Below are 25,404 nucleotides of genomic sequence, written 5' to 3'. Positions count from 1 at the left end.
GTGTCCAGCTCTAAACACAGAACACAATGGAACTGAAGTTCTGCCCACTTTTGCTTGCACTGTAAACAAGTCTCTGCATAATAAATAGATATGGAAGCCTGTGTACACATGGAAAAAGAACAAGAGTTCAGTTCTCCAATTCAAATTATGTTTGTTTCTGCTTGTCTAATCTGAATCTCTTCCACAGGGTTGCAGTCATGTCACAAGAATTTGTGCGTGAATTCAGTCCTTATTCTCCCCAAACTGTCTCCATTATTTATTTATTTACTTAAAGAAAAGCTTCTCAAAAGAGATTTTACGTTCAAAAAAACTCTAGGTCTCTTTCATCCTTCCCTGAGTTAAAAATATTCCATCACTGGAACTATTGTACATAACCCTCAAATACCTTCTGTTCCAAGTGAGATCACAGCTCTTTAAATGCAAGAATCCTTTCCCCATTAGATGAGTTTTCTTGTTAAAGACATGCTAATACTAAAGCTTTGACTTCAGAAAAAGAATGAAAATGTTTTATGAGAGTCTTTTACATTTGTGGCCCGACAGTGGAAGACAAGGATGCACAGTGTCTTAGTGCCACAGGAGATAACACAGCCTTGCTGGAAGCAGAATTGAGTCATTGAATTTTCTAAACTAGAGAGTACTAAGCAAAAACAAAAAAAATAAAAGATGATTTCGAGCTCTTTCCCAAAACAGTCTGTTTGGACTCATGTGGTAAACTTAGAGAAGAGGCAGCTGAGCCTGCCAGGATTTCCCATTGCAAACATTGAGCCAATTTGGATTTCTCTTATATCAAACCAGTACAGGCACAAGCACCTTATTCATGCTTCTGGGTTAGTCTCCTCTACTGATATCATCAACACCTCTTCTTAAAGATCTTTGAACTTTACTTTAATGTTTCCTGTAATCACATAATGCAGGTTTTCAAAACAATTGGAAGTTAAGTTTGTTTGAGTTGCCCTAAACTACAGCAAAAAAGGAGAAGAATCACAAAGCAGATTTCCAGCCTTAGTTTGTATAATCATTCTGAGGAGTTATCTAAACAACTGGGAACACAAAGCATCACAAAGGCAAATACAGAAGTACATGGGACAGCAGCCAGTCCTCTCCAGTGTCAGGGAAGGACTGTGTCCTCCACAATGCCATTGACACCTTCATACATTCTTACTTTTAACTCAATACTCTGCATCTCAAAGGGAAGGTAAATACAGTAAAATGTGGGAATGAGGGAATAAAACTTTTGAACTTCCTCGCTGCTGGAAATTGAAAATACCTTCAGATACACTTGGCAAAGACTTAATATAATTTCCACTAGTTGTATCTCCAGTTAAATGACAAATCTATTTTCTTGTTCAGAGCTGCTAAACACAAACTATAAACTTTGTTTTCTTCTCTGTTTTACTCTCCAGTCACAATCCTAATCAGCCCTAGGCAAGTGTATCTCTGGCTGTTTTGCAGCAGATACACTGAGCTATAGAGGTAAAATTACAAAATTTTCTTTTCAAAGGAACAGCCCGTGATCTATTACAATAAACAAACTTCCATCTCCAAGCAACTGATCTCTTAGCAACAAGAAGCACCTGCATAAAAGATGCTCCAGAGAGTGATCACCAGAAAACCTATGCAGACCTTTAGGAGGAGCACACCAGGAGCCAGGACAGCACTCTCCACCGGCAGAAATCCAGAAGTAACAAGAAGACACAGGTAAATTTTCAATTCATATTCTAACATTTTTCTTCAAACAGAATGGCTAGGACATTACATAAATGGGATTTATTTTTGTTTTGAGTGGGAAGTATGCCTTCTGGAGCTGCTTTGATCTGCTACTGTAATTATCTTTGTGGAAATTATATGCTGTCACTGTCTAAACAGATTTTTTTTTAGTAGCAAATATGCAGGTCTTTAGTGAAATTCTTGGTAGTAAAACAACAGTAATATGCTGTATATTTTGCAAGTATTCTACAAAGTTTCTCTTAAAAAACAGCACAGTGCTCTTGCGGAATAGTTATCCTAAGAAAGTGCATTCACTTTTCAAGCTGTTTACATTACATCAAAAAATATTAAATCATTTCAGTTTATATAGATACGGGCCCCCAGATTAAAAACCCCAACCTGTTCAGTGTTTCTGTGGTGTCTGATTTAATTGTTTTGACTCAAGTGGATTTTTCATGTGTACCACAACAAAGTTATGGTAGAATACACAGCATGGGACAGACACTGCCAGCTGCTGCTGCACAGCAATGCAGAATTAGTTGGGAAGTTGTGAATTTTGGACAAACTGACATTTCCAAGCATCACTGTCACAGCACAGAAAAACAGATTGTAAGTGAGGTTTAAAACGTGAGGTTAAAAAAAGTGAGGAAAAAAATGAGGTCTGGAACTGACCCTGGGAATTTTTTTATTCTAGCAAAACTTTATCTCAGTTGGTGCTTGCTGTGGAAAAGTGCTGTCTTTCTTCTAGCTGCTATATCTCATTTAATAATGCTATCTGATCAATAAAGTCATTTGCAAAAAGAATGGTTTGAGAATTGTCATGCATTCTTTCTTAGTCTTGTTTTTTTCAAACAGATAAACTTTTCTTCATGATTAATTTACATACTTTGATAGAATACATTATATTTATAGCCAGAGGGAAAAAAGTAAAAAATTCAATTCATATTTTTTAGAGAGTCATGACTTCTGTGTCAACTAACTTTTTGCTTAAACTGATCAAGGTATTTGCTAGCAGTAAAAGTACAGCAGAAACACAACTATGGTAGAGAGAGTTAAGAAATTAGAGATAAAACACCTACCCTGTAGCAATAGAAGCCAACAGCAGCCACCTCCAGCAAACCCTCCTCACACAGGTCTGCTTTGCCACAGTCACAAGGAGTCTGATAAAAGCACTTTGGAGAGATTTCAGCTGCTATCCACAACTCATTTTCTGGTTAGTTCTGGGTTAATCAGACCTTGTGGTGTGGTGATGAAACTTTGACAGGCAGTAAATTCCAATCCTGTCACTGCTGCAGAAGTTTGCACAGCCCCAGAGGTCTTTTTGATGGGTTACAAACACCTGCACACCTGCTGTGCTTCAGGAGATGGTTTGTGTCACATGGAGCCTTGGACCCCTCACCTGGATGAAATTTTCATGGACATTGTGGTGGTTTGTAAGCAACAACACCTTCTGTGAAAAGTGCTAAAACTGGCAAGTTGTTTTTCCAAATCACACCTCAGCCACCACATAAAGGCACAAAAAAGAGGCACTGCTCTTACTACAGAAATCCAAACAAACAGTAACATTCAAAGGGAGTCCCACATTTGTGGAAGATATTTGTAATGCTTTTGACCAAACTGGCTCAAACAGCAGGAATTGCAATATTTACAATGGTAATTGTAAGTTTGCAATTCCAAACTTCTCTGCACGTTGGAACTCAGTGTACACGTTGAGTAGAAAGGGTGACAAGGAATGGAGTTGTGTGGACATTGGAGCAGGAGCAGTTGTGGCCACCAGCAGCACTGTGACAATGCAGCAGCATCTCACAAGTGCTACAGAGGCAGCTGACAGGACTGAAAATCTCAGAGAAGCAGGCTCTAGGGATAGATCCTACCCAGCTGTGAAACAAGGTAACCCTGTCATAAAACACTCACCAAAATTAAAAAATTAAATTCCAAATAATAGCAGAGGCATCAAATGTAACAATCTTGCTGATCTCACGGTACAGACATTTTTCCAACACCACAAATCACGGCTGTGTTCTGTATTTCTCTTTCCCTTGCCCTCTGACCCAACATTAGGCTCCTACCTCCTCATTTACCTGTCAAGAGCCCCTTTAGATTGCCAGGATGATCATTTCTAAATTCCCAGCTTCTGCTGAAAGCTGTCATCTCTTCCTCCTCCTCCTCTAACCTAAACAACAGATGAAGTTGTAAGTGCTATTTAGATTAGATTTCATAGTAATCAAGGGGTACAGGATTATTCTACAAGGCTGTAATAATCATTAACATTGCTAGAATACATTGCTAGAATTTCCATAGTAATTAGATGTGATAGACCTCTACAGCTACACAAATTCCAGCCCACTGACTCGAACTCTAGAAATTACTGAAAAAGGGGTTTATTCCCTCATTTCCAGATTTTACTGTATTTGTCTTACCTTGAGATGCAGAGGACTGAGTTAAAAGTAGAAAAGAGTCCTAAACAAGCAAGGCAGAGTGCTTCAGAAGCAGAGTAATGAAAACATCTAACTTTAAAATGTCTGCTCTGCCCATTGGGGCTGCAAACCCGTCTGTAACGAGAGATGTGTGACAGATGCAAAGGATCAGGTGACTAAAGCACAGTGAAAACTTATTAAGGGATAAAAATAATTAAGTAATAAACCAAATGAAAAGTAATTAAGAAATAAAGTACTGTAGATCAAAGACAAAAAATGTCACAAGAGGAGTGCAATATGAGCTAACCAATAAATTGTGGTGGAAAGCTCTCAGTGACATCCCCATTGCATCCTGACAGAATTAAAGACTTAGAAGAGAACACAGAATCCAGGGTGACACTAAATAATGTGGAGTCTGATGCTTACAGAGTAATTTACCTCTCACCTTACAAGGAATGGGAAGCACTCCCAAGGTAAAAAAGCCTCCTGCTGTGTCCTCAGCTTTAAACCCCACAGCCCTTCCAGGAAACAAGGCAATCCCTCTATCAGGGATGTGACATGTGCTGTGCACCTGGGGATAAATACCCACTTCAAATCAATTCAAACCTACTCTTTTATTTTCCAGAGGTACTGTGCTCCTTCAGTCTGTATCATTGGCAAACCTTGTGGTACAATGGGAGCAGATCTGTAAAACAAAAGGGGTTTGGGTGAAATAAGCCTGTTTATTTTTCCAAGCTGTTGAAACCTAGATAAGTTGCTTCAGATGCTGCTAATATGGGTTACTAATACTTGGGAATTTATAACAAGTAGCAGAATTTTTTCTCTCCTGACAGATGAACCACTCCAAAGGAAACAACTCCAGGACACAAGAATGGCTCTTCAAGAGTTATCAGGCATTTTTATGAACACCTTCTCAAAATTAAGAGAGATTTTCGGCTCCAATTCTATAATATGATTTCATTAATTTGATCTTTTACTGACAGAGTCATTAAGTACAAAGCTCTAACCAGAATAAGAGCTGTCAATACAGCTGTCCTTTAGATAGATGAGCTTTTCTCTCTGCTGTGGACTTTGACACCATTCCTCAGATTACCTTTAGCCAGAAAACATTTAACAGAACCTAGAATATTCTTAGAATAGTGCTTTGTAGCCAAGACTCAAAAATCAGAAATCTAAAGGGTCCTTTGCTGGCAGCTGCTTTCCCAGGTGTTGAGATCTGTAATTGCTGTAAGGCCAGATAGCCTGTGCACATCCATCTATTCTCTCACAAAATCACTTTCCTATAATAAGTCTTTTTTTCCCCCCACTAGATAGTGGGATTTTAAGAGCTTTTTTTGCCTTATCCTTCTTCCACCACATAAGTAACAATCAGAACCAACAAACCCCTCTGATCTGAGACACCTCAACCAGCTGCAAAGGAAAATTACCTACAGCAGAAAGACAAAATGAGCAAGACTAGAGAAACCTTCTTTCCTGCACAGTGGGCACTCTAACTTGGTTCCATTTCTAACTTTTTTAGTCTGCTCAGTGACCACTTACTACCCAAATGGGTTTGGCTGAGGTTTTTTAAGACTTAACTCATGGGCAGTTCTTACAACATCAATGGATAAAAAGTAGGATAAGCAGCTGAGTTGAAGCATTTTTAAGTATTTTCATGGCCCAGCTGGCTTTTGCAATGAAAGAAAAGAGGTTAAAAATGTAAGCGCTGAAAGTCTGCTTCAGTCTTACTCATTGAAATGAAGCAAACTCCTCAACACAGGAAATGTCAACAGTTTAAGGTCTTGAGAAGCCACTTTGTCTAAGACTGTTTTAGATCAGGTCAAGAGTGTAAAAAGGATTCAAACTTAAAATTTTGCCCTTAATACTTTCATCTACATGACAGCACAATCCAGGATATTAAAATAATAAATGTAACAGTGAGGTGCACACTGATGTGTGGGACATGGAAAAAGAAAAAAATTCTTTTTCTAAAAAACTATAACATTATGAAGCTGGGACAATCAAGAATCTAAACCCCAGTTCATTGCTATCTGTATATTTTGAAAAAAGAGTAACCTGCCTGCATTCCACTGTCAAAACAATGATAAGCTTTAGCTGTGAGTATATAAGAGCTGAAAAGATCAAAACTCAGGGTTGATTTTTAGAAAATAAAAGGGGGAGACTCATACTTGCAAAGTACACTGTGCAAACATACCAGGACCTTCAACTCCACCAGGGCTCACCCTGCAGGTTTAATATTCCTAGATACACACTGGGAGGTATTAAACAGGTTTATTTTGCAGCACCCAAATGTAAAACCAGCTCCATACTTGTCTTCACAGAGAGTATGAGAGAGTGGAACTACTGTTCACACACCAGAATGTCTTGGACATGAAAAGAAAAAGAAAAAAGTGCACATCAGAGCCTATCTGTGACAATGGAGTACAAACATGAATTTTATGCAGACCAAGAGAGAAAGCAACATAAAAATGGGACTACATGCCCCAAGTGGGGCTATTTCCCTCTATAATGCTGTAAACCCATTAGTGAAAGGGACAGAAACTGATAAAATATTTGCACATACACAGACATACTTTTGTTGTGGTAAGAAACAACACTCAAGGAAATTGAAACCAATGAATACCATTACAAGATAAAAATGCTGTGACCACAGACTTTTTTCTCCATGTGCAAGAGCAGCTGGATGTGCCCAGGATGGGACCTGGCACTCTCAGGAGGGGTGGCTGCTCTCTGCTGCAATAGCAGGGCTGTTTCTAAAGGCCACCTGGCAGATTTTGGATCATAAAAACCCCAGAAACCTGGCACACAAAACATCCAAAAGAGAGCATTGCATGCACCTGCAAGGCTTTAAACCACTGCTTGCTCCCTTTCCCCATATTCCCTTGCACACTCCAGACATTTCCTCCTTTGACCATGAACACCAGGGCTCTCACTATCTAGAAATCATCCATCCCATTCTTGCCTTAGTTTAACATAATTACAGCACTGATGGTCACTACAAAGCAAACTCTCATTCTTTCTGCCCTGTGAGACCAAAGCACAAGATAAACAAGAAAGCACTTGCTGAAAGTAAACTGCATCTAAAAGCTTCCTGCTAAGTAAATATATCCTTCAAATTTGAAATATTGTTGCAGGAAGAAACAAAACAAATCTCTGCTTAGCTATTGCCAGAGCAGAATTAAGATGTTTTATTAGTCAAATATTTTGCAGGTTCAAGCAGTATCTTTCTGTGATTAAATGAGTCCTCACTCACTTTCCTTCTCACACATATTCCTTCTCAGGTACAAGAATTTCTTATGTATTATGATTTAATTCAAAAACGTGCAAAAGACCTTTGAATTAATCCTTTTATTCCCTTTATGCATAAGAGACCTGTTGGCTGTTCTTGGATTTTCTTTCCTGTGCTGAGTAAAAATACGGTAACAGACAATCCCTGATGCTATTTGTTATGGCATATATTTTTCAAAGTATTTAACAGAAAAACCATAAAGAAATGCATTCCATTATATTACACTCAAAGGCTGGCAGTTAAAAAAGCTATAATGCAAGTTTCAAACAGAAAACTGTGGTACTGGGGTACTTTATCTATCATTGGGAACTGCCATAGATATTCTGGAAATACAGGACCTCTGGCACCACAGGCATGCAGGAAGGGAACAGCCAAGTAAGGCAGACAAAAACTGGCAAGTGAACTCCTTCAGTGCTTCCACATGTGCTGAGAGTTTAATTTCTTGTGTTTTGGTTAAGGTTTGCAAGGAGTAAACCTCAGTGCTGGCCAGCCAAGTCGATATCAGAGATAAAAGGTCTGTCAGCCAAAATATCCCAAACTATGCCTCAACATCAAGGTCAGAGAACCTTTGTTATTCCCAAGCAAACCAGTGTCTGCTTCATGTCTGTGCTGACTTGGGATGTCCCAGCAAGCACCAGGCATCCCTTGCTATAAAGCCACATCCAGAGCTGGTTTGCTCCTTTGTGGGAACCTCAGAGGGGCTGAGAGGTCCCAAGCAAAGCTGAAACATCTGAGCTCTGACAGCCTCTGCCTCTCCCCCTTCTGTCTCTCTTTCTGAAGCAAAGCAGAGCCTCTGGGAAGAGATGCTCCTGGAAACCCTGAATCCCATGCACTACAACATCACCAGCCTGGTGCCAGACACGATGCCCGTGGCCACAGTGCCCATACTCATCCTCATGTGCTTTCTCTTTCTGATATGGAATCATGAAGAGACTTCATCAATACCAGGTAAACTAACTTTAGCTGTTGTGTCACATAAAATTTTCAGAGTAAATTTTGTTTATTTCTCAAATTTCAGTGACAAATTAATGCTGAATAATCATGGTATGACAACAAAATTTATTATGTATCAGTTTAAATAATGCAGATTTTTAAAAATTCCTGATAAAGGAATTATTCTTTATTTAGGCTTATTCTAACTTCAGAACTTCCATAATAATTGTGGCTTGGCCATATGATATTTAGTTTTTAGCTTTATTTTGTGTATGCTAAAAAGATAGAATACTATTTTACAAGCTCAGGATGTTCTCATTTTTATGTGCACTATAAACTACTTTCTACATGTTTTAAACTTTAGGTCTGTCTATTTTGCCTTTACTCTAAACAGTTATCTAAGAAGCCATTCAGATTTTAGTAGGGTATCAATCTTTCACAATCTTCAGCACTGAAAACCCTCCAGAACAGAACAACATCGAATTCCCTTTCCCTTCTGTAACATTCTGGGGGCTTGTTTAGACAATAATGGCTCAGCTTATTTTCCACCAGATGCAATGCCCTGCTGCATGGAGAGCAGTGCACCATCTCTCAGTGCACCTAAACCAGCATGGTGACTCCTGAATGACATTCTGGGAAAAATCCCTTGCCCAAAAGAGATTTCTTTTCTCCAGGATGGAGTCATTGCTCAAAAGAGCATTTCTGCTCTCCAGGATGGAGCCATTGCCCAAAAGAGCATTTCTGCTCTCTAGGATGGAGCCATTGCCCAAAAGAGCATTTCCTCTCTCCAGGATGGAGCCCTGGTCCCCCCAGCAGCAGCTGAAGCTGCACAGAGCAGCAGTGAATGTTTGTTGTGGGTACCTCTGAAAGCACTGCAGGTTTCCCCAGCTGTTGGGACTTCCCCAGCAGAGCTGCAGTTGAGGCAGTTTCAGGGCAGGGAGTTTGTGTGAGCTGTGGGTGCCATGTTAAAAACCTTTCAAAAGGGAGAAGCTCAGAGGTGTTTTGTGTCTGTGAGCACTGCTGAGACCCAGCCTCTGTTCCCCTGTTTGCCAGGGCCAGGATACTGCATGGGAATCGGTCCCCTCCTCTCACATGGGAGATTCCTCTGGATGGGAGTGGGGAATGCCTGCAACTACTACAACAAGACATACGGAGAGTTTGTGAGAGTTTGGATCAGCGGGGAAGAAACGTTTATAATTAGCAAGTAAATCCTTATTTTCTGTACTTCATAACTTGAAAGGCTTTGTATCTTTACAACCTCTTTGCTACTTTTTTCTGAAGTGGAATTGAAGTTATTATTTTCAAAATTTGTCCTAACAAAACCCTTTGACTTTCTGCTATTCACAGACCTTTTTCTAGTCTTGTGTTTGTTTAAAGACTCTGCTATTGAAGTTTTGGTTAATTCTCCTAATATTTTTTTGTGGAAAGGAAAGTAATGTGACTCAATCCTAAAAACAATTTGCCACCTATTTTACTATTCCTTTATTATTGAGATAGCATTCAGTTTAGGGATCTAGGCTGACTGCAATGTGGGATTAAGACAAATTTTTGTTTTCTGTGTTTTTAAGTTTCTCCTTAAAGCAGAAGTAAATGCTTGAAGGTTATGGCTTCAATTCAGCAATTTAACTAAGCAAATACAGCATTACAGTATTAGGAGTAATTCCACTCCAATTAATGGGATTATTCATAGGCTTCAATTGTGCACAGTATTAAACATAATGCCAAACTTCAGTCTATCATTTTATTAGCTCCACTGGATGATGGCTTACTTCTTACACTGGATTATTATAAGTCATGCCATGAAAAAGAAAAGAAAAAAAGAGTGGTAAAATGTTTAGCACATGTAATTGATAAAGAATCAGAACCTTTTCAGTAACAACGTCAATCAATTCATACTTTCATTAAGGATAAGCTTTTGAAGGACAGTGCAGCATAGGGAATAATCACAGAATTTGCCATGTGGTGCAAGTCAGCTTCATCTCCATTTTAACCTCTGTAGGCAGAGATCATCATGACAAGGAAACTGTTCACATTCCTCTCCAACAAAGGTGCTGCAAATGTCAACTAGAGCAGTAAAATGTTCTGATAATGCTCTGAATGTTTGGAAAATACTACAAACTCATTGCTGTCTTTTCCTCTCTGTGCTATTAATCAGAAACAACAGGAGTGCTGCTAAGCAATTCCAGATTTACAGATTTACATTGTTTTTCTTCAGACATTTTTGCTTTAAATAATTGACTGTACATAGAAAAGAAGTATTTAACTTTTTTAAAAGCAAGAACATAGAATAAAATTTTCAGTGGATCCTAAATTCACTGCAAAACTAAACATAATCAGGCTTCTGTAAAAGAAAATCAGTGTCATCTTTTTTCACCAATGTCATCTGGACTTTTAGCACCAAATCTAGTACTGAGGTGCTAATGCACAGAGAGAAGGACTTGCAGTCTTGGTTACAACAGCTGATGCCTTTTGGAGGACTTCATTAAAGGGTTTCATAAGGAAAACCTGCACGTGCAAGGTCACTTGACAAAACCCTTCTTTGTAACATTATGGTGAGTGTCCAGCACAGAGACACGTTGATGGGAGGAAGGAAACTGAGCCTGCTGCACCTTCTCCTTTCTGGGAACAGCTGTCAGAACTCAGCACCATCTTTTCATGTCCAGGGAAATACAGATGGTGTGCCCAGACACGGGAAAAAACTTTAATGTTAACTTTGCCTCCAGGTCATGCAAACTATGAAACCAAGAATATTTGCAGTCAATAGCAAAAATCACATTTATCACATCTGACTGACAAAATAAACTAAACCCACATGAGTAGTCTGGGGATTGGCCTATAGACTAAAGAAAGAAGCATATTGTTTCATTTCAAATCTTTGTTCTGATTTTCTTTCTTTTGGTTGGATTCTTTTTGATCAGTGTTTCATCACATCCACATTTCTGAAATGTTGGCTCCCTCTAAAGGAAATTACATCTTAAAGCAAGAACGCTGTCTGCCAGCACCAGCAAATTAATCTTGCTGACTGTAAATATAATTATGCATATCATGGATTTCCCTTCTGTGCCTCTTCAAGAATATTTATTATTTATCCCACACATCCCATCGTATTATGATGATGCATATTTAAGTGGTGCATGAATTTTTATGCTTCCAGTATGTGTCTGGGAATGGCCAGAGCTACAAAAGAATACATAGCATTGACCAGATAAAAGTAAACCTGTAATGTAGTGCACATCAAATATTTTACCTCATCTTCTGTAATATCAGACATTGGGCACTGCCTAAGTGTATCATATTTCTATGTACACATTTCTATGTATACACACTATTCAGTTAAAAATACTTCATTAACCATTTGCATTTTAATTGAAAAATAGTTTAGATCTGCACAGAATACATTATTGCTTTAATATAAATTCTGAAGGCATTGATCATCAAGATTTGTAATTATGTAAAAGGAACAACATCTCGTGCTAAACACTGTACTTCCTGCTGCATTAAGAATGCAAGTCAGCACTTGGGAGCAACTGTAAAATGTCGGAATACAAATCCTGTATTCAGTCTATGAAACAGTGTTTTTATTTGGGGCTTTTTCCTCTGTCCTCCCCCAGATCCTCAAGTGTGTTCCATGTAATGAAGCACTGGCATTACGTGTCTCGATTTGGGAGTAAGCTTGGACTGCAGTGCATTGGCATGTACGAGAATGGGATCATATTTAACAACAACCCAGCACACTGGAAAGAAATTCGACCCTTTTTCACCAAAGGTAATTCGGTGTGCCCTGACACTGCACCACTGTGACACACACAGCCAACCTTTCACCTTTCCCTTTCTCACCAAAGGTAACTCAGTGTGCACTGACACTGCATCACTGTGACACACACATCAAACCTTTCACCTTTCCCTTTCTCACCAAGGGTAACTCAGTGTGCACTGACACTGCATCACCCTGACACACACAGCCAACCTTTCCTGAAATGCTGCTGTGTGTCTGAAATCTCTATCAAAGAAATCTTTCCCTTTCAAAGAACAATAAACCAGTTAAGTTCTAGAAGGGTTTTACACCAACCACTGACACAACAACGTTTGCCATTTTATCAACACTGTTATCACAGCTGATGTGATGCAGAAGGTGCAGAAATGAAGGAGCCTTTTGTTGTTTTCCCACCGTTTCAGCTCTGTCTGGCCCCGGGCTGGTGCGCATGGTGGCGATCTGCGTGCAGTCAACCACCGAGCACCTGGACAGGCTGCAGGAGGTGACCACCGAGCTGGGCAACATCAACGTGCTCAACCTCATGAGGAGGATCATGCTGGACACCTCCAACAAGCTCTTCCTCGGGGTCCCTCTGGATGGTACTGACACTTCCACTTCTGTGCCTTCACATGGGCCTGGAATGCTCATCCAAGGAAAATCCACTGCTGCCACTCAGCAGCTTTGTCTCCAAAACACAGACTCTTGTGTCACCATATAATGAATTGAAATTGATTTATTGTTGTGTTAGTTATAAAAAAGTGTTTTATATGGCCAAAAGTATACACTAGCTTGTCACCCACCTTAATGATTTGCACGATCTAAAGAGATTTTTGTGCACAAATTAGGTACAATTCTAATATTATATTATGTTATATTATATTATATTATTGCAAGAATCAGAAATCTTTCTACCAAACTAAATGATTGTTCCGAAAAGTTCACCTAAAAATCTATGTTTTTTACAATTTCTTCAGCCTATGACAGAAATAAGATAATCAGGGCATCTATATTGCCCATTTCAGTGTTCTGCAGTTTCATATCTCCTATGGGAGACTCTTTGGTCTGGCTCACACACTTCTGTGTCCTTGTAGCAAGTTCCCAAGAGTTTCTACAAAGATCTAGACCTTTTTAGAGTGTGCTTCAAATGTTACCTACCAGTTGTTTATCAAATTCCTGTAAAATTAGAGGATTAGGGAACACAATCTTATTGTTAATTTTTCTGAAGAATTTATCTTACTTGACTATTGACTTTTTTTTTTTTTTAACATTTCTTTTCAGAAAATGCCATTGTGCTTAAGATTCAAAACTACTTTGATGCCTGGCAAGCACTTTTATTAAAGCCTGATATATTTTTTAAGATTTCTTGGCTGTGCAAGAAATACAAAGATGCAGTGTGAGTATCAACCATTCTACAAAGCATTTGCATAAGATTCTTTCTTCTCTTACATTTTGCCATTTTCCTCTTTGCAAAACCACAAAATGCCTCTTCCAGTTTTCTGACCTTGCTTTCTGTCTTCTGCCAAAAGAGAGCTGGCTTTAAAAAGAACTGGCAGTCACTCTTTTCCATTCTGGATTTGTTTTCCACAAAAACTGCTCCTTAGGAAGGATGTGTAATAAATTGCTACCATAGTGCTACGTAACATGAAGGCTTTAAGGAGAAGATCAGGTTCACCCAAACTAACTGACAGCTCTTGAGGAATAGACACAAGATTCACCTTCTCTAATATTTGCTTGTTATTTTCATTATGGCACTGATTACTGCTTTATCCTGTGATGCTGATAATAAAATATTATGGCCCAGTTATTACCAGAAAACCCCTGGAAGCAAATATTGATATTTCAAAAGCGGTCCTGTAAAAAAGAACTTATTCATAAATTTTTATTGCAAAGAAAAAAAATGTATTTCTGGACTTAAAGCAGTGCAAAGAACCACCACAGGATATGAAGACTTCTAATATTCTTCTGAAAAACTTTGCAAAAAGGAGCACTTGCTATTTCTAATACATAAAATTATTATAAATACTGAGATCTTTGTAGGGATTGAAGTTCTAAATACATTTCCCTACAAACACAAATTAGCTATCTCAACAGTAACAAACCCACATTTGAAAAGCCTGAAGATTTCATTCAAAAGCTTTTCAAAATACTTTTTTTAAAGAATTGCCTTCAAATCTATAATTAATTGAAAATTCCCCCAAAATTTATAACAACTTTTGAACATTGCCTTTTCCCCCCATGAAATACAAACTGTTGCCACAGTATTGCTATGTAAATGTGAAATGTTTAACTCTACCTCCAAGATACAAATTTTCTAAAACTTGTTTACATTTTTCTAAAAATCATCCCTTATGTTCTCTAAATTCATTTTACTTATGGATAAAATACAATATAAAATACAAGGAAATAAACAAATCTTTAATAAATCTTTTAAAATGTTCTTCTTTAATAGTGTATTAAAGTGTCAAAACCACCTTTTTCTCCTTTCCTCTATAAAAAGAGATTAAGATTTCATTCCAGAATGACAAGCAATTATTGAGTAATAAGAAAATATTAATACCTTGCCTAAGTATTTGCAGAGAATCATATAACTATTTTAAAATATTTAATTTCTGTCATCATTAGATGCTTTTCTTGGTATATCTCTGTATTCCTAGTCATACCCTGGTGCAGATATTTATCAATATGTTGGATTTCATCTGTTTCCAGCAAGGATCTTAAAGGAGCAATGGAAATCTTAATAGAACAGAAACGACAAAAACTTTCCACGGTTGAAAAGTTGGATGAACACATGGATTTTGCCTCCCAGCTGATTTTTGCACAGGTATTGGGAATTTACTCAAATATAGCCATTCTACTGAACACAGGCTTTGCAATTTAAACTTCATATGCCTCTCTGAAAGTCACATCATCAGACAGGGGTGCTGAGTCGTCCCTGGCAGTGACTCAGATTGGAATATTTGTACTTCAGGGTCAGGTGCTTGTCATAATTATTGCACTGCTTAAATAACATCCCTAAAACTCTTGCATCTATCCCTGACTGTCTTCAATCTTTCTCTAACCCCTGTGTATTATTTAAAGTATTTCCTTTGTTGGCAAAGGTTTCAAAGCTGTATAACTCCTATTTTGTTCAATCTCTGACAGCTCACAAACTCTGCAAGGAAATGCAATGAACTGAGAAGAACCTGAGCTAAGAACACACATTTCTGTTTCTGTAAGACAACACACACCCATGATGACATGAGCATCCTGACTTTCTCTGAAAGACAAAACAGAAATGTTACTTAGCACAAGACAGACTCTCAGTAAATTGTGCACTCCATAGGGCCTTGCTTGGCATCAGAGCTCAGCAATCAATATTTTCTCCAAAATTTCCTTTTTTTTTTTTCAGAACAGAGGGGATTTGACTGCTGAGAATGTGAACCAGTGTGTGCTGGAGATGATGATTGCTGCTCCTGACACTCTGTCTGTGACTCTGTTCTTTATGCTAATCCTGATTGCAGAGCACCCCACAGTGGAAGAGGAGATGATGAGAGAAATTGAAAGTGTTGTGGGTAAGCAGGGGCTGCAAAGTCAGTGGTGTGGGAACATAATTTTGCTTCAGCAGTGATCTAATTTCATCTATTTAAATCTGAAAATTTTCTTCTAACAGAAGTGATTGCTGTAAAACATATGAGAGACTGTTGTACGTAAGAGATTATATTAAAAAGCAAATGAAAAATGTGAGTAATTTGTAAAATAAAATAGAAATCATCAGAATTGGTAATCTATTAGAAATAATGTGGCATATTCTCACCTCAGCAACCACAGTGTAAAATCAGCATTCACCTCAAGATTCATTGAAATTATTTTCCAGTTACCCTGAAATGGCAAAAGGGGGCACTTGTTTCAAACACTTCTAATCACCAGCACTTCTCTGTTCTGATAAAATACAGAACTTCTCCAAGTTTCATTATGACTCTAGAAGGGAAAGACTAGACAAAATTAAAATTATATTCTGCTGTCATCCATTTTGATCTCAAATTGGCCTCCTCTAAGTACTAATTACTAACTATTCAAAACACAATCAAGATATTCCAAATTTGTATTCTTCCCCTTCTCTAGTCTTCATTCAAAGCCTGACACTGAACCAATATAGAAGCTAATTTCATCCACTCTTATTTAAGATTTACTTCTGGTCTGTTAAACACTGGGAAATGTATCACAAGCCTTTTACTCTTTTTCTGAGGCACTTTTAATAATCCTTATTTTACTCTCCTCCTGAGAGTACTCACTCATTTCCCTACTTCTGTCTGAAGCCTTTCCCTGAAGGTAAAAAGGCAAAGAGGCTTTTGTGTGTCAGAGCTGCCCCAGCAGCGATGCTGAGCCCCTTGGGGAGCAGCAAAGCTCCAGGGGCAGCACAGCCCAGCTCTGCTTCAGTGCTGCAACTTTCCCATCCCACCTGGAGCTGGCAGGGCTCAGCAGGGAGGGATGGAGCACAGCAATCCCAACCTCAGGGTGGAAATGTGAGATCCCCACAGAACCGGCTCCAGACTACCCCCAGGTTCTGTTTGCTGTCAGCTCTTGGAACATTTGTTTGTTGTGCCTTGCTCTCTCTCAAAAAGCCTGGGAGGGACCCCCAGGGTTTTGTTGCTGATGAGAACAAAGGCTCAGAGTGTTACAAAGAAGGTGAGAAGATTGTTAATTAATAAACCAGGGGTTATGTTAATGAACATTATACCAGATTTCCTCAATAAGTAAGGCTACACAAAACTCCTTAGAAGCTCTTGGACCCTTCCTTTATCTTGAGAACTCGAGAACCTTCCCACAATGTTCTGATACTGCACAATGGAGCTATAAAACTCCAAACCAAGTAATCTCTTCACCATCTGCTTTATTCCACAAGGTGACAGAGACATACAAAGTGAGGACATGCCACACTTAAAAATTGTGGAGAATTTTATTTATGAGAGCATGAGATACCAGCCAGTTGTGGATTTGATCATGAGGAAGGCACTACAGGACGATGTCATCGATGGCTACCCTGTCAAAAAGGGCACAAACATTATCCTCAACATCGGGCGGATGCACAAGCTCGAATTCTTCCCCAAGCCAAACGAGTTTTCTCTCGAAAATTTTGAGAAAAATGTAAGTTTTCCATCTTATTTCTTACAGAAATTTGGATGTTATTTATTGTTAATGTCTCTTCCTCTTACTTTGCTCAAGAACTTTGTGACCATAGGACTGTTTTCACTTTGTGCCCAGCTAGCAATGCAACCTGCTGATTACTGTTATTATTCCTGTTAGAGCTGGGCAGATATTTTCCTGTCAAGCTGCCGTTTTATTTAAAAATAATTACAATATAGAAAACAGTTTTTCCAGATATAATAATTTTGTTTAAAAATCTCTGATTAAATTTATCAGATACTCATGGTTGCCATTCTATCCCCTGACACTGGACAAAATAAAGAGGCTTTAGGGGGCTAGAGCCAGGCCAGCAGCTGGCACAGAGCTGAGGCTGCCTGAGGATTCTCTGGAGAGGTGAAGCACTGCAGAAACTTCTGAGAGGCTGGGGATCTAGTGCCCATGTTATTCTTTTTTTTTTCTTTTTAAATTAATAATATTTTATGGACCATAATGAAAAGTTCAACTTTTAACTAACTTAATACTGCTGATGTTGAGTAATTAAGTTCCTGTTCAGCACTGAATTTCAAATGAAGTCCATTCTAACTACCAGAAGAACTATAATCAAATGTAATATGGGAATATTTTTTCTTCTTCTAATCCCCTACTATTCAAATCACCCTTCAGATTATTTACTCAGACCTCTGCTCTGCTGCTTACTGATGATACAATTAGTTTTGTGAAGCTGCATTTGTTCATCAATAATAACCAGGAGAGATTAAAACTGCGCTGATCAGTTAGCAGCTGCACATGAACATTGACAGCAGCAACTTCAGCTTTAAAGAAAGAAACAGCCTACTTTAACACAGCAAAAATGGACCCACCAGTAAAAACTCCTGAAGAAACAGCTAAGGGGGAAAAAGAAGAGCGATATGAGTGTTCAAGAAAAAGACTTTAAGATTTACCAAGTTCTTATCAAAAAAGCTAAGAGTACCATATATGCCACACAAAAAAGAGCATTAATCCACCTGGTTAATATTTCTCAACTGGTGTTGGGTTGCCCAGAGCTAACCCTGCACACAGCATTAAAAACAACAGCACAAAAAAAAACCTCTTTGTAGAAAATTCGAGAAGAAAGTAAAAGATGCAGTTTATTGAAATTGCAATCCGCTGTGAATAGTTTCCATTTTGCCACCCATTATTTACATTCCAAGTATTTCTATCAAAAATGGATATCTTGCCTAATTTACGAGGACATTTTGCTACTAAAAATATTTCCCCTTGACCAAATATTTAACCACACATTTTCTATCTGACTTGACACGTTCTGTTTGCCACATAATTATCCTGGCAGGCACAATTTTCCTCCAGTTCTCTAAGTGAATAGCAATCTACAGCATTATTTATGATAAGATGCCATTGTTAGAATCTAAACATTTTTCCATTTTTCCAGGCTGTGCATTTGCCATTGTGCTATAATGCCAGCTGCTGTACTTGCTCTGTGTTATAAACACTTGTATTTATATATAATTTTTCCAAAAGCACAGCTCAGTTTATTAAAAAAAACACCAAACTTCTGTCAATCTGAAAATAAGAAAAAACAGTACACTTTTTTCCAGATGATTTGATAAAAATCAACGTTTTCTACTCTATTCTTGTTAAATAGAAAGTCAGAACATCTTTAATGTCTGACTTTTTTAAAAAGAAGTTACATAGATGAAGAAAAATAATTTACTGATAACCAGACTCTCTTTTTAACTGACCTACTCAATGGCAATAAAAGTAGAAGGAACTGGTTGTTCATTCTTCAGTATTTCTGGGAATCCTGCATTTTGTATTTCAGCTGACAGGACAGAAGACAATAATTTTATAAGTGTTATCTCTCTACTAGATACCAAAATTTTTAACTAATTTTATGACAAATTAGTTCTCAAAAACATTATCATTACAAATGGGGCAGGTGTATGGTGATTACCTTTACACAAGGCATCAGCCTGCATTTCAGATATTTATGAGTTTTGTAATGAACACTTTCTGAAGAAATTTTTAATGAACTTTAATGCATTTGAAGAGCAGAAGCTTCACTCCATTCCACAGCTTGTGGTAAAATCCCTGTGGTTCCCAGGACAAACAGAGGAATACACGACAGAATTAAATTGTTGAACTGTACAACCTCTGCTACCCCTGAATTTCCAAGGGCTGGGCCTGACCTGGAGGGGATTGCCAGTGTGAGATATATGCAGTACCAGTTCCCACCCCTATTTTCACTGCTATTTCTGTGGAGCAGGAGCTGTCTCAGCTTTTCCCCACGTTGCTCTCCGCAGGTTCCTTCGCGCTATTTCCAACCCTTCGGCTTCGGCCCCCGGAGCTGCGTGGGCAAGTTCATCGCCATGGTCATGATGAAGGCAATCCTAGTGACTCTTCTGAGGAGGTGCAGAGTGCACACAATGAAAGGAAGAGGCCTGAACAACATCCAGAAAAACAATGACTTGTCCATGCACCCCATAGAAAGGCAGCCTCTGCTGGAGATGGTTTTCACACCCAGGAGGAACGCAGACGAGGATCAGGGGGATAGAATGGAGCAGCACTGAGGCCACAGGGCTTTCTCAAACACTAAGAAATGTTCATCATTCCCAGTTAGATATATAAAGTAAAACATTCTGTTGCCCCTAAATGACTTCAGGTGACAACTTGGAAAGACTAAAAGTAAAGAACAGTTTTGTTGTAGATGATGCCATGCTATACAATTCCTGATTACTTTTCAAAACCCTAGAGTTCAGACAAAATTATGCCTTCCCTTTCAAACACTGCCAGTTCAGAGGGTTGAGGGTCAACAAATTAACATACCTGATGTGTGTTTAACTGCAGGACTACATGGGTCCTTTTCCACCACCTCCCTGAAGCTGGACCTAGCAGCATTTGACTACAGCAAAAGTTCTAATTATCTGTTCTCAAAACAGCTAGTTGGTTCACTTCAAGACTAAAAAAACCACTTAAAATATTTAAGATCTATAAGTTGTAAAGAAATGTTTGAACAAGAAGTCATTCAATCATTTTTCTTTACCATGTTTTGCTGTCCTATTAAACAGATACCAAAGATTTACAGTGTCACCAATAGCAGTAATTTTCGGAGTACTAGGTAATAATGGTGAGTTGTTGAGATAATTTTTCTATGTTTTTAAAACCCAGTCTCCTGCTGCAGAGAATCTGAAAACATCTTAATAAAGGCCAGGTGAGAATGAGGTAATGAACACCAAACATTACCACCAGCATTGCAGGGCTGGGGTAACTTTCAGCCCCAGTTCCTCCCCTGACTGTAGAAATTTCTCACCTCACCTCAGCTTGAGTGAAGGTCAAATTCCTTCTAAGCTGCCTAAGATGTGCCAAATCTTTTTTTGATCTAGTTTTAGTTGCTCAGTTCTGCTGCAGAGAGTAAGATTGGGAGTTGTTGCCCATGTTCCCACCCACAGCAGGACACAGTGTCCCTCCCAAAGATCCAAGTATCTCCTGGTGCTTCTCCTGCAAGAGCTCTGGGCTGTGTCCTGCCCTCCAGCATCTTGCTCCTTGCCCACTGATACAGAGAGGCTCTGGAGCTCAAGAACATAAACATTCTCACAGGAGGAAATTTTGCTGGGTAAACACCCAGAGCTTTGTAGTGACAAAGGAGAAAAGTTCTGAAGAAACAAGCAGATTCCTAGATAATGTTTTTCAAGATGTTTTGCATACATAGGTTTTTACTTTAGCTATAAACCAGGCTGAGGTTTTTACTCAATCCTTAACAGGAAAAAGTGACAACTACTCAAACATTCTGTTCAGAACTGACCCATGCTGAAATTTGCTCAATCTGGACATTGAGATCTCTACTAGCCTAATGAGGAGCTGCAACTTTGGTCAAGAAGAAAATTACCTTCCTGGCTAAATGACAGCATTCCTGGACACAGACTTTCCATTTTCATTAAGCTTGAGTTTTCATACTGTGTAACACAAAGAAAGGGATTTTCCAGATAAAGTGCCTTGGTAAAGACAACCAACCAATGTACAATAGGCTTTATATTAACTGTTCCTTCCAAGTCATTCAAACTATAATAGAAGGGAAGAAAAAGGAGGGAAAGGAGAAAAAATAAGTCTTTACTTTGAAAATATAATTAAAATTGATTAATTAATCTATTACTTCATACCACTGATCACAGGCATAAGTCCAGCAGAGAAAGATCTATCCAGTAGCACAGAAAAACTGCAGAAACCCAACAAATAATCATGTGCCCACCCAAAGGTGATGAATTAGACTGGGAATGGTGAAAAAGAAGAGGAGCTGCATATGTAGGGTAATTCTCAAAACTACACACAAATTTTCTACAGTAATTTTTTTAAAAAATCAAATCTGAAAGCATTTATTGAAGAATTTATTGCAGCTAGGTTACTCCATACTCCATAACTTCCTCCATAACATTTCCATTATAGCAAAAATTGCAACAGTGAAGTGCAATCCTGTTCCACCTGTACATACAGACAAAACTGGGCAGCTGAAGACACAAAGAAATAGGATTTAATGGTAAGACTGGATGGTCTTTTCCAAATGAAAAGATTCTATGTTTCTAGGGCTTCTGTTTTTTAGGTCATGAAGTCACACAGTGGTATGAATCTGTGGAATATCTAATGTAACCTCTGTTTCTACATGCTTTGTACCCTTTAAAATGGGAAACTGATAAAGCAGTTGGGAGAAAAAAAACAACAAACAAATGCAACCACATTTAAAACCTTCTTCCTCATGCTGTATCATAAAACACTTCAGGGTACTTCAGTGTTTCTTATTTGCATGAGAAGTCTGAAAAGAAATCCACTGAAGGCTTTTTTTCTTGAGAATAACCTACTATTTTATACACAGGATACATATCTTTGCTTATTTCACACACAAAACCAATTTTGTAGTAATAATTTACTCTCTGATTTTTCACCCTCATAATTATAGGCCTCCTCCAAGTAAAATTTTTCACAAGCTTGAAATTAATAAATTACCATTCCAATTTTTAAAGTAATTTTATGAAATCAAATAGAAGAAAAATGCATGCTACTCTGATTTCTTGAATGTAATCTATATTGTTGAATTTGTAGGCTGGAACTTCAGAAATATGTTTACCATGATTATTCTATGAACAAAATAAAGCAGCATCATTTTTTACTTTTTGTCAGCAAGGCAACAGAGTCATTTCCATCGTGCTTGAAGTACATTCTTTCTGATATGTTTTGAACATAACATTTCTGGTTTCTACAGCATTTAGCTTTGTTCACATTTGGACAGCAGAGCTGTAATTAATCTGAGTTATCCTGTTCTCCCTGACTTTATGATGGCTGTTCCTCAGTGGTCTCTCTGCATGAATATTTGCACTGCCAGGCCCATTTCCCCATCCCATGACCTCACACGTGCTTGGGAGCTGCAGCTGGGGCAGCAGCATTTCAGAATTGCCATGGGGGTGTGAACAGCTCCAGCCTTTCCACTGCACAGAACACAGCTCTGACTTCAAACTGTGTTTCACTGCCAGGTACTGGACAAACCCAGGTGGCTTTTGAAAGCCCAAGGCCACAGTCACCAGGTGACTGCTGCATCCATGGTCAATGCATGGACACACAACAAACCTGACTGTGTTTTATACATCACTGTGATTATGGGCTGCTCACAGCACATGGATGTGGATGTTGTCAGAAAACAAAATAAACGTCAAATAAAAGCTGTATGCAAAAGAGTTTAAAGTCATGTTTCATCATGTTCTCCCAGTCTGAGAATCACAAGTTAGTATTAAAATGCTTGGGTGTATCTGCATGCACAAACAGATTATTAATCTATTAGATACAAGGATGGGATCTGTGATGTTCTAAAATCAAAATTCCCACTGAATTTAGACACTATATTATTGCCAAGATATTTTTCATGACAGTAAGAAAGCGTAATTAAAATAATTTAAATTGATACAAGACTACTTGCATAGGAATGCGCTTTATCAAAGCTTTAAAAGAAGGGAGCAGAGGTAGGTTTCATGGTTCTTAAGATAACAGATATATTTGTCAATATAATAAAAAATGTTGGGTTAATGACACAAATAAAGGACTCAGCTATTGGTGAGAAAAGTATCTAAAGTAATAAAAAAAAGAAACAAAAGAAATAATTAAACTGACTGTACAATTCAAAGTAAATTTCACCTAATTTTCTTCTCACAGAAAGATGGCACAACAAATTCAATTTGTATCCAATGCTTAATTTATTTAACTGTCAAATTAAAAGCTTCCAGAATGATAAACCTTACATCTGGCTAAGTGACAGGGAACTGGAAGGTAGTAAATGGCACACTAAAACAAAAAAATTTAAAAATCACAAGAACTCTTTAACATAGCTGCAAATAGATTTTTCAGACAGTGACCTACCTGGTCTTGAGATGCTCCCAATGAAAATATTTATCCTAGAATTTTACAAGCTTTATTAGTAGTTTTTAAACTTTACTAAACAATTTTCATTTTATAGGTTGTTCACTTTCTGTATTCTCCAATACAATCCAATGTTATAGCCTTAGCTAATATCCCATTAAATTAAATTCTAACCTCAAAAGAAAATTCCACTTGACAGTTTCCAGCAGAAAGGAACACAGTACTGTTAGATAGAGGAAAATAGTTCAGAATTTAGCCCTAATCAGTTTGAAATAAATTCTTTTATAATTTAAAACTGGAATTTACTCCTGACATACAATTTTAAACAGGCTGTCACCCAGGACTGAAGAGGTTAAGACTGTTAGGTGATGTTGTGTTGAGTCCTGTCTACTGTTGTTGTAAGCCTTAACATTTATGATATCTATTTATAAAAGTGCTGGGTTTGCCTGCTGTTATAATTGTACCTTTTCAAAAGCAGATCTTTAATTGTACAGTACAGGCAAGCAGGGGATTCCACAAATCCATTCTCCTGTAGCCCTCATCCCTTCAGACACAGCAGTGCATTAAAAAGGAGCCAGAGCCACCCCCAAAGCCCCCTGTGCTGAACACTGAGAGGATGGGATGCTCTGCACGGTTGTGCTGCCACCTCCCGAGGTGCAGATAACTTTACTGGGTGCCACTGCTGGAGAATTTCTGCTGCCACAAGCACAGCTCAGGCTGGGCCAAGCCCCTGCTGATGGGGAGAGGGAGAGCCAAGACACTCCTGGTGTCAGTCATCAAACACTGCTTTAGGAGGACATGCAGTATTCTGGAGCCAGTCAAGGTGTGGAGATGGAGAGAAAACCAGCCCAGGGACTGAATTCATTGACAATAAATTATTCTGCTTATTTATTATTCCATTTATTTGCTATTCCAAGTAGCACTGGCATAGAACATTTTCCAGTATCACCTTTTGCTAGAAGTATCCTCCCAGTCTGGTTGAATCTTTCTGTATCATTTGGCATCAAGATCAGCAGAACCTTACTTGGTAGGGCTCAAAATGATTTCTGATAAACTGTAGGGCTTTGCTGGTATTTTAAGTATACTTCAACCCAACAATTAATTTGATGTATTGATACCAACACACTCTCTCAGTATGATATCCTAATACAATATTCCCCCTGTTGCTGGCTTAATTTAATGTAGTGCCTCTATGGCATTATTCCATAGTCCACAGCAGAACAGCAATCACTAAGGAAACATTCTGGTCCTTGAAGTTAGATTTTTATGGGTAAAGCAGGGCCCAACAGCTCATGGAGCCTCTCCACATTTCTACAGAAGGTACCAACTTCTCAGCCCAAGAATCGAGCAGGTCTTCATCATAACTCTTAGTTCTTTAATTAATTGATGGTCAAAATCCAGTCAGAGGCAAAATAGGACATATTTGGTACAATGTGCACAACTCTATTAAATAACCTGATTAGAGCTGAAATACTTCCCTCTGGATTTCAATCATTTAGTCCTCTTTAATTTTAGAAGGGCTGATTAGCATTTTACTCAATGCCTTATTTTACTCAATGCCTTACTCAAAACCTACCCTTACCTTGTAATGATATGTAGATGGAGCTGAATTTCATTCTCCATTTAACGACCTTTGAAAGATTCTTGGCAAGTAATTATAGATTGAAATATTCAGAAACAGCACCTTCTAACACCTGTATGCATATTTGTATTTGTATTAATCCCTTTTTAATTCCAACAAATATTGGAAGATTTTTTCAGTGTTAAACAATAGTTCAAGAGAGACA

General features: G+C 38.3%; 1 protein-coding gene across 1 annotated transcript; it reads left to right on the top strand.

Annotated features, from left to right (window-relative positions):
• Positions 1-1,577: 1,577 nt before the first annotated feature.
• On the top strand, positions 1,578-22,941 carry LOC117002137 (aromatase). Its single transcript, XM_033070978.2, has 10 exons — positions 1,578-1,698; positions 8,194-8,361; positions 9,400-9,550; positions 11,958-12,112; positions 12,523-12,699; positions 13,379-13,493; positions 14,807-14,921; positions 15,489-15,651; positions 16,983-17,224; positions 19,525-22,941. The coding sequence occupies exons 2-10, from the start codon at positions 8,217-8,219 to the stop codon at positions 19,789-19,791; spliced, it is 1,530 nt and encodes a 509-aa protein (XP_032926869.1). The 5' UTR covers positions 1,578-1,698; positions 8,194-8,216; the 3' UTR covers positions 19,792-22,941.
• Positions 22,942-25,404: the final 2,463 nt, after the last annotated feature.

Source organism: Catharus ustulatus, chromosome 12 (genome assembly GCF_009819885.2).
Source record: "Catharus ustulatus isolate bCatUst1 chromosome 12, bCatUst1.pri.v2, whole genome shotgun sequence".
NCBI classification, from domain to species: Eukaryota; Metazoa; Chordata; class Aves; order Passeriformes; family Turdidae; genus Catharus; species Catharus ustulatus.
The sequence above is the reverse complement of the archived record's forward strand: the minus strand, read 5'-3'. Positions and strand labels throughout refer to the sequence as shown.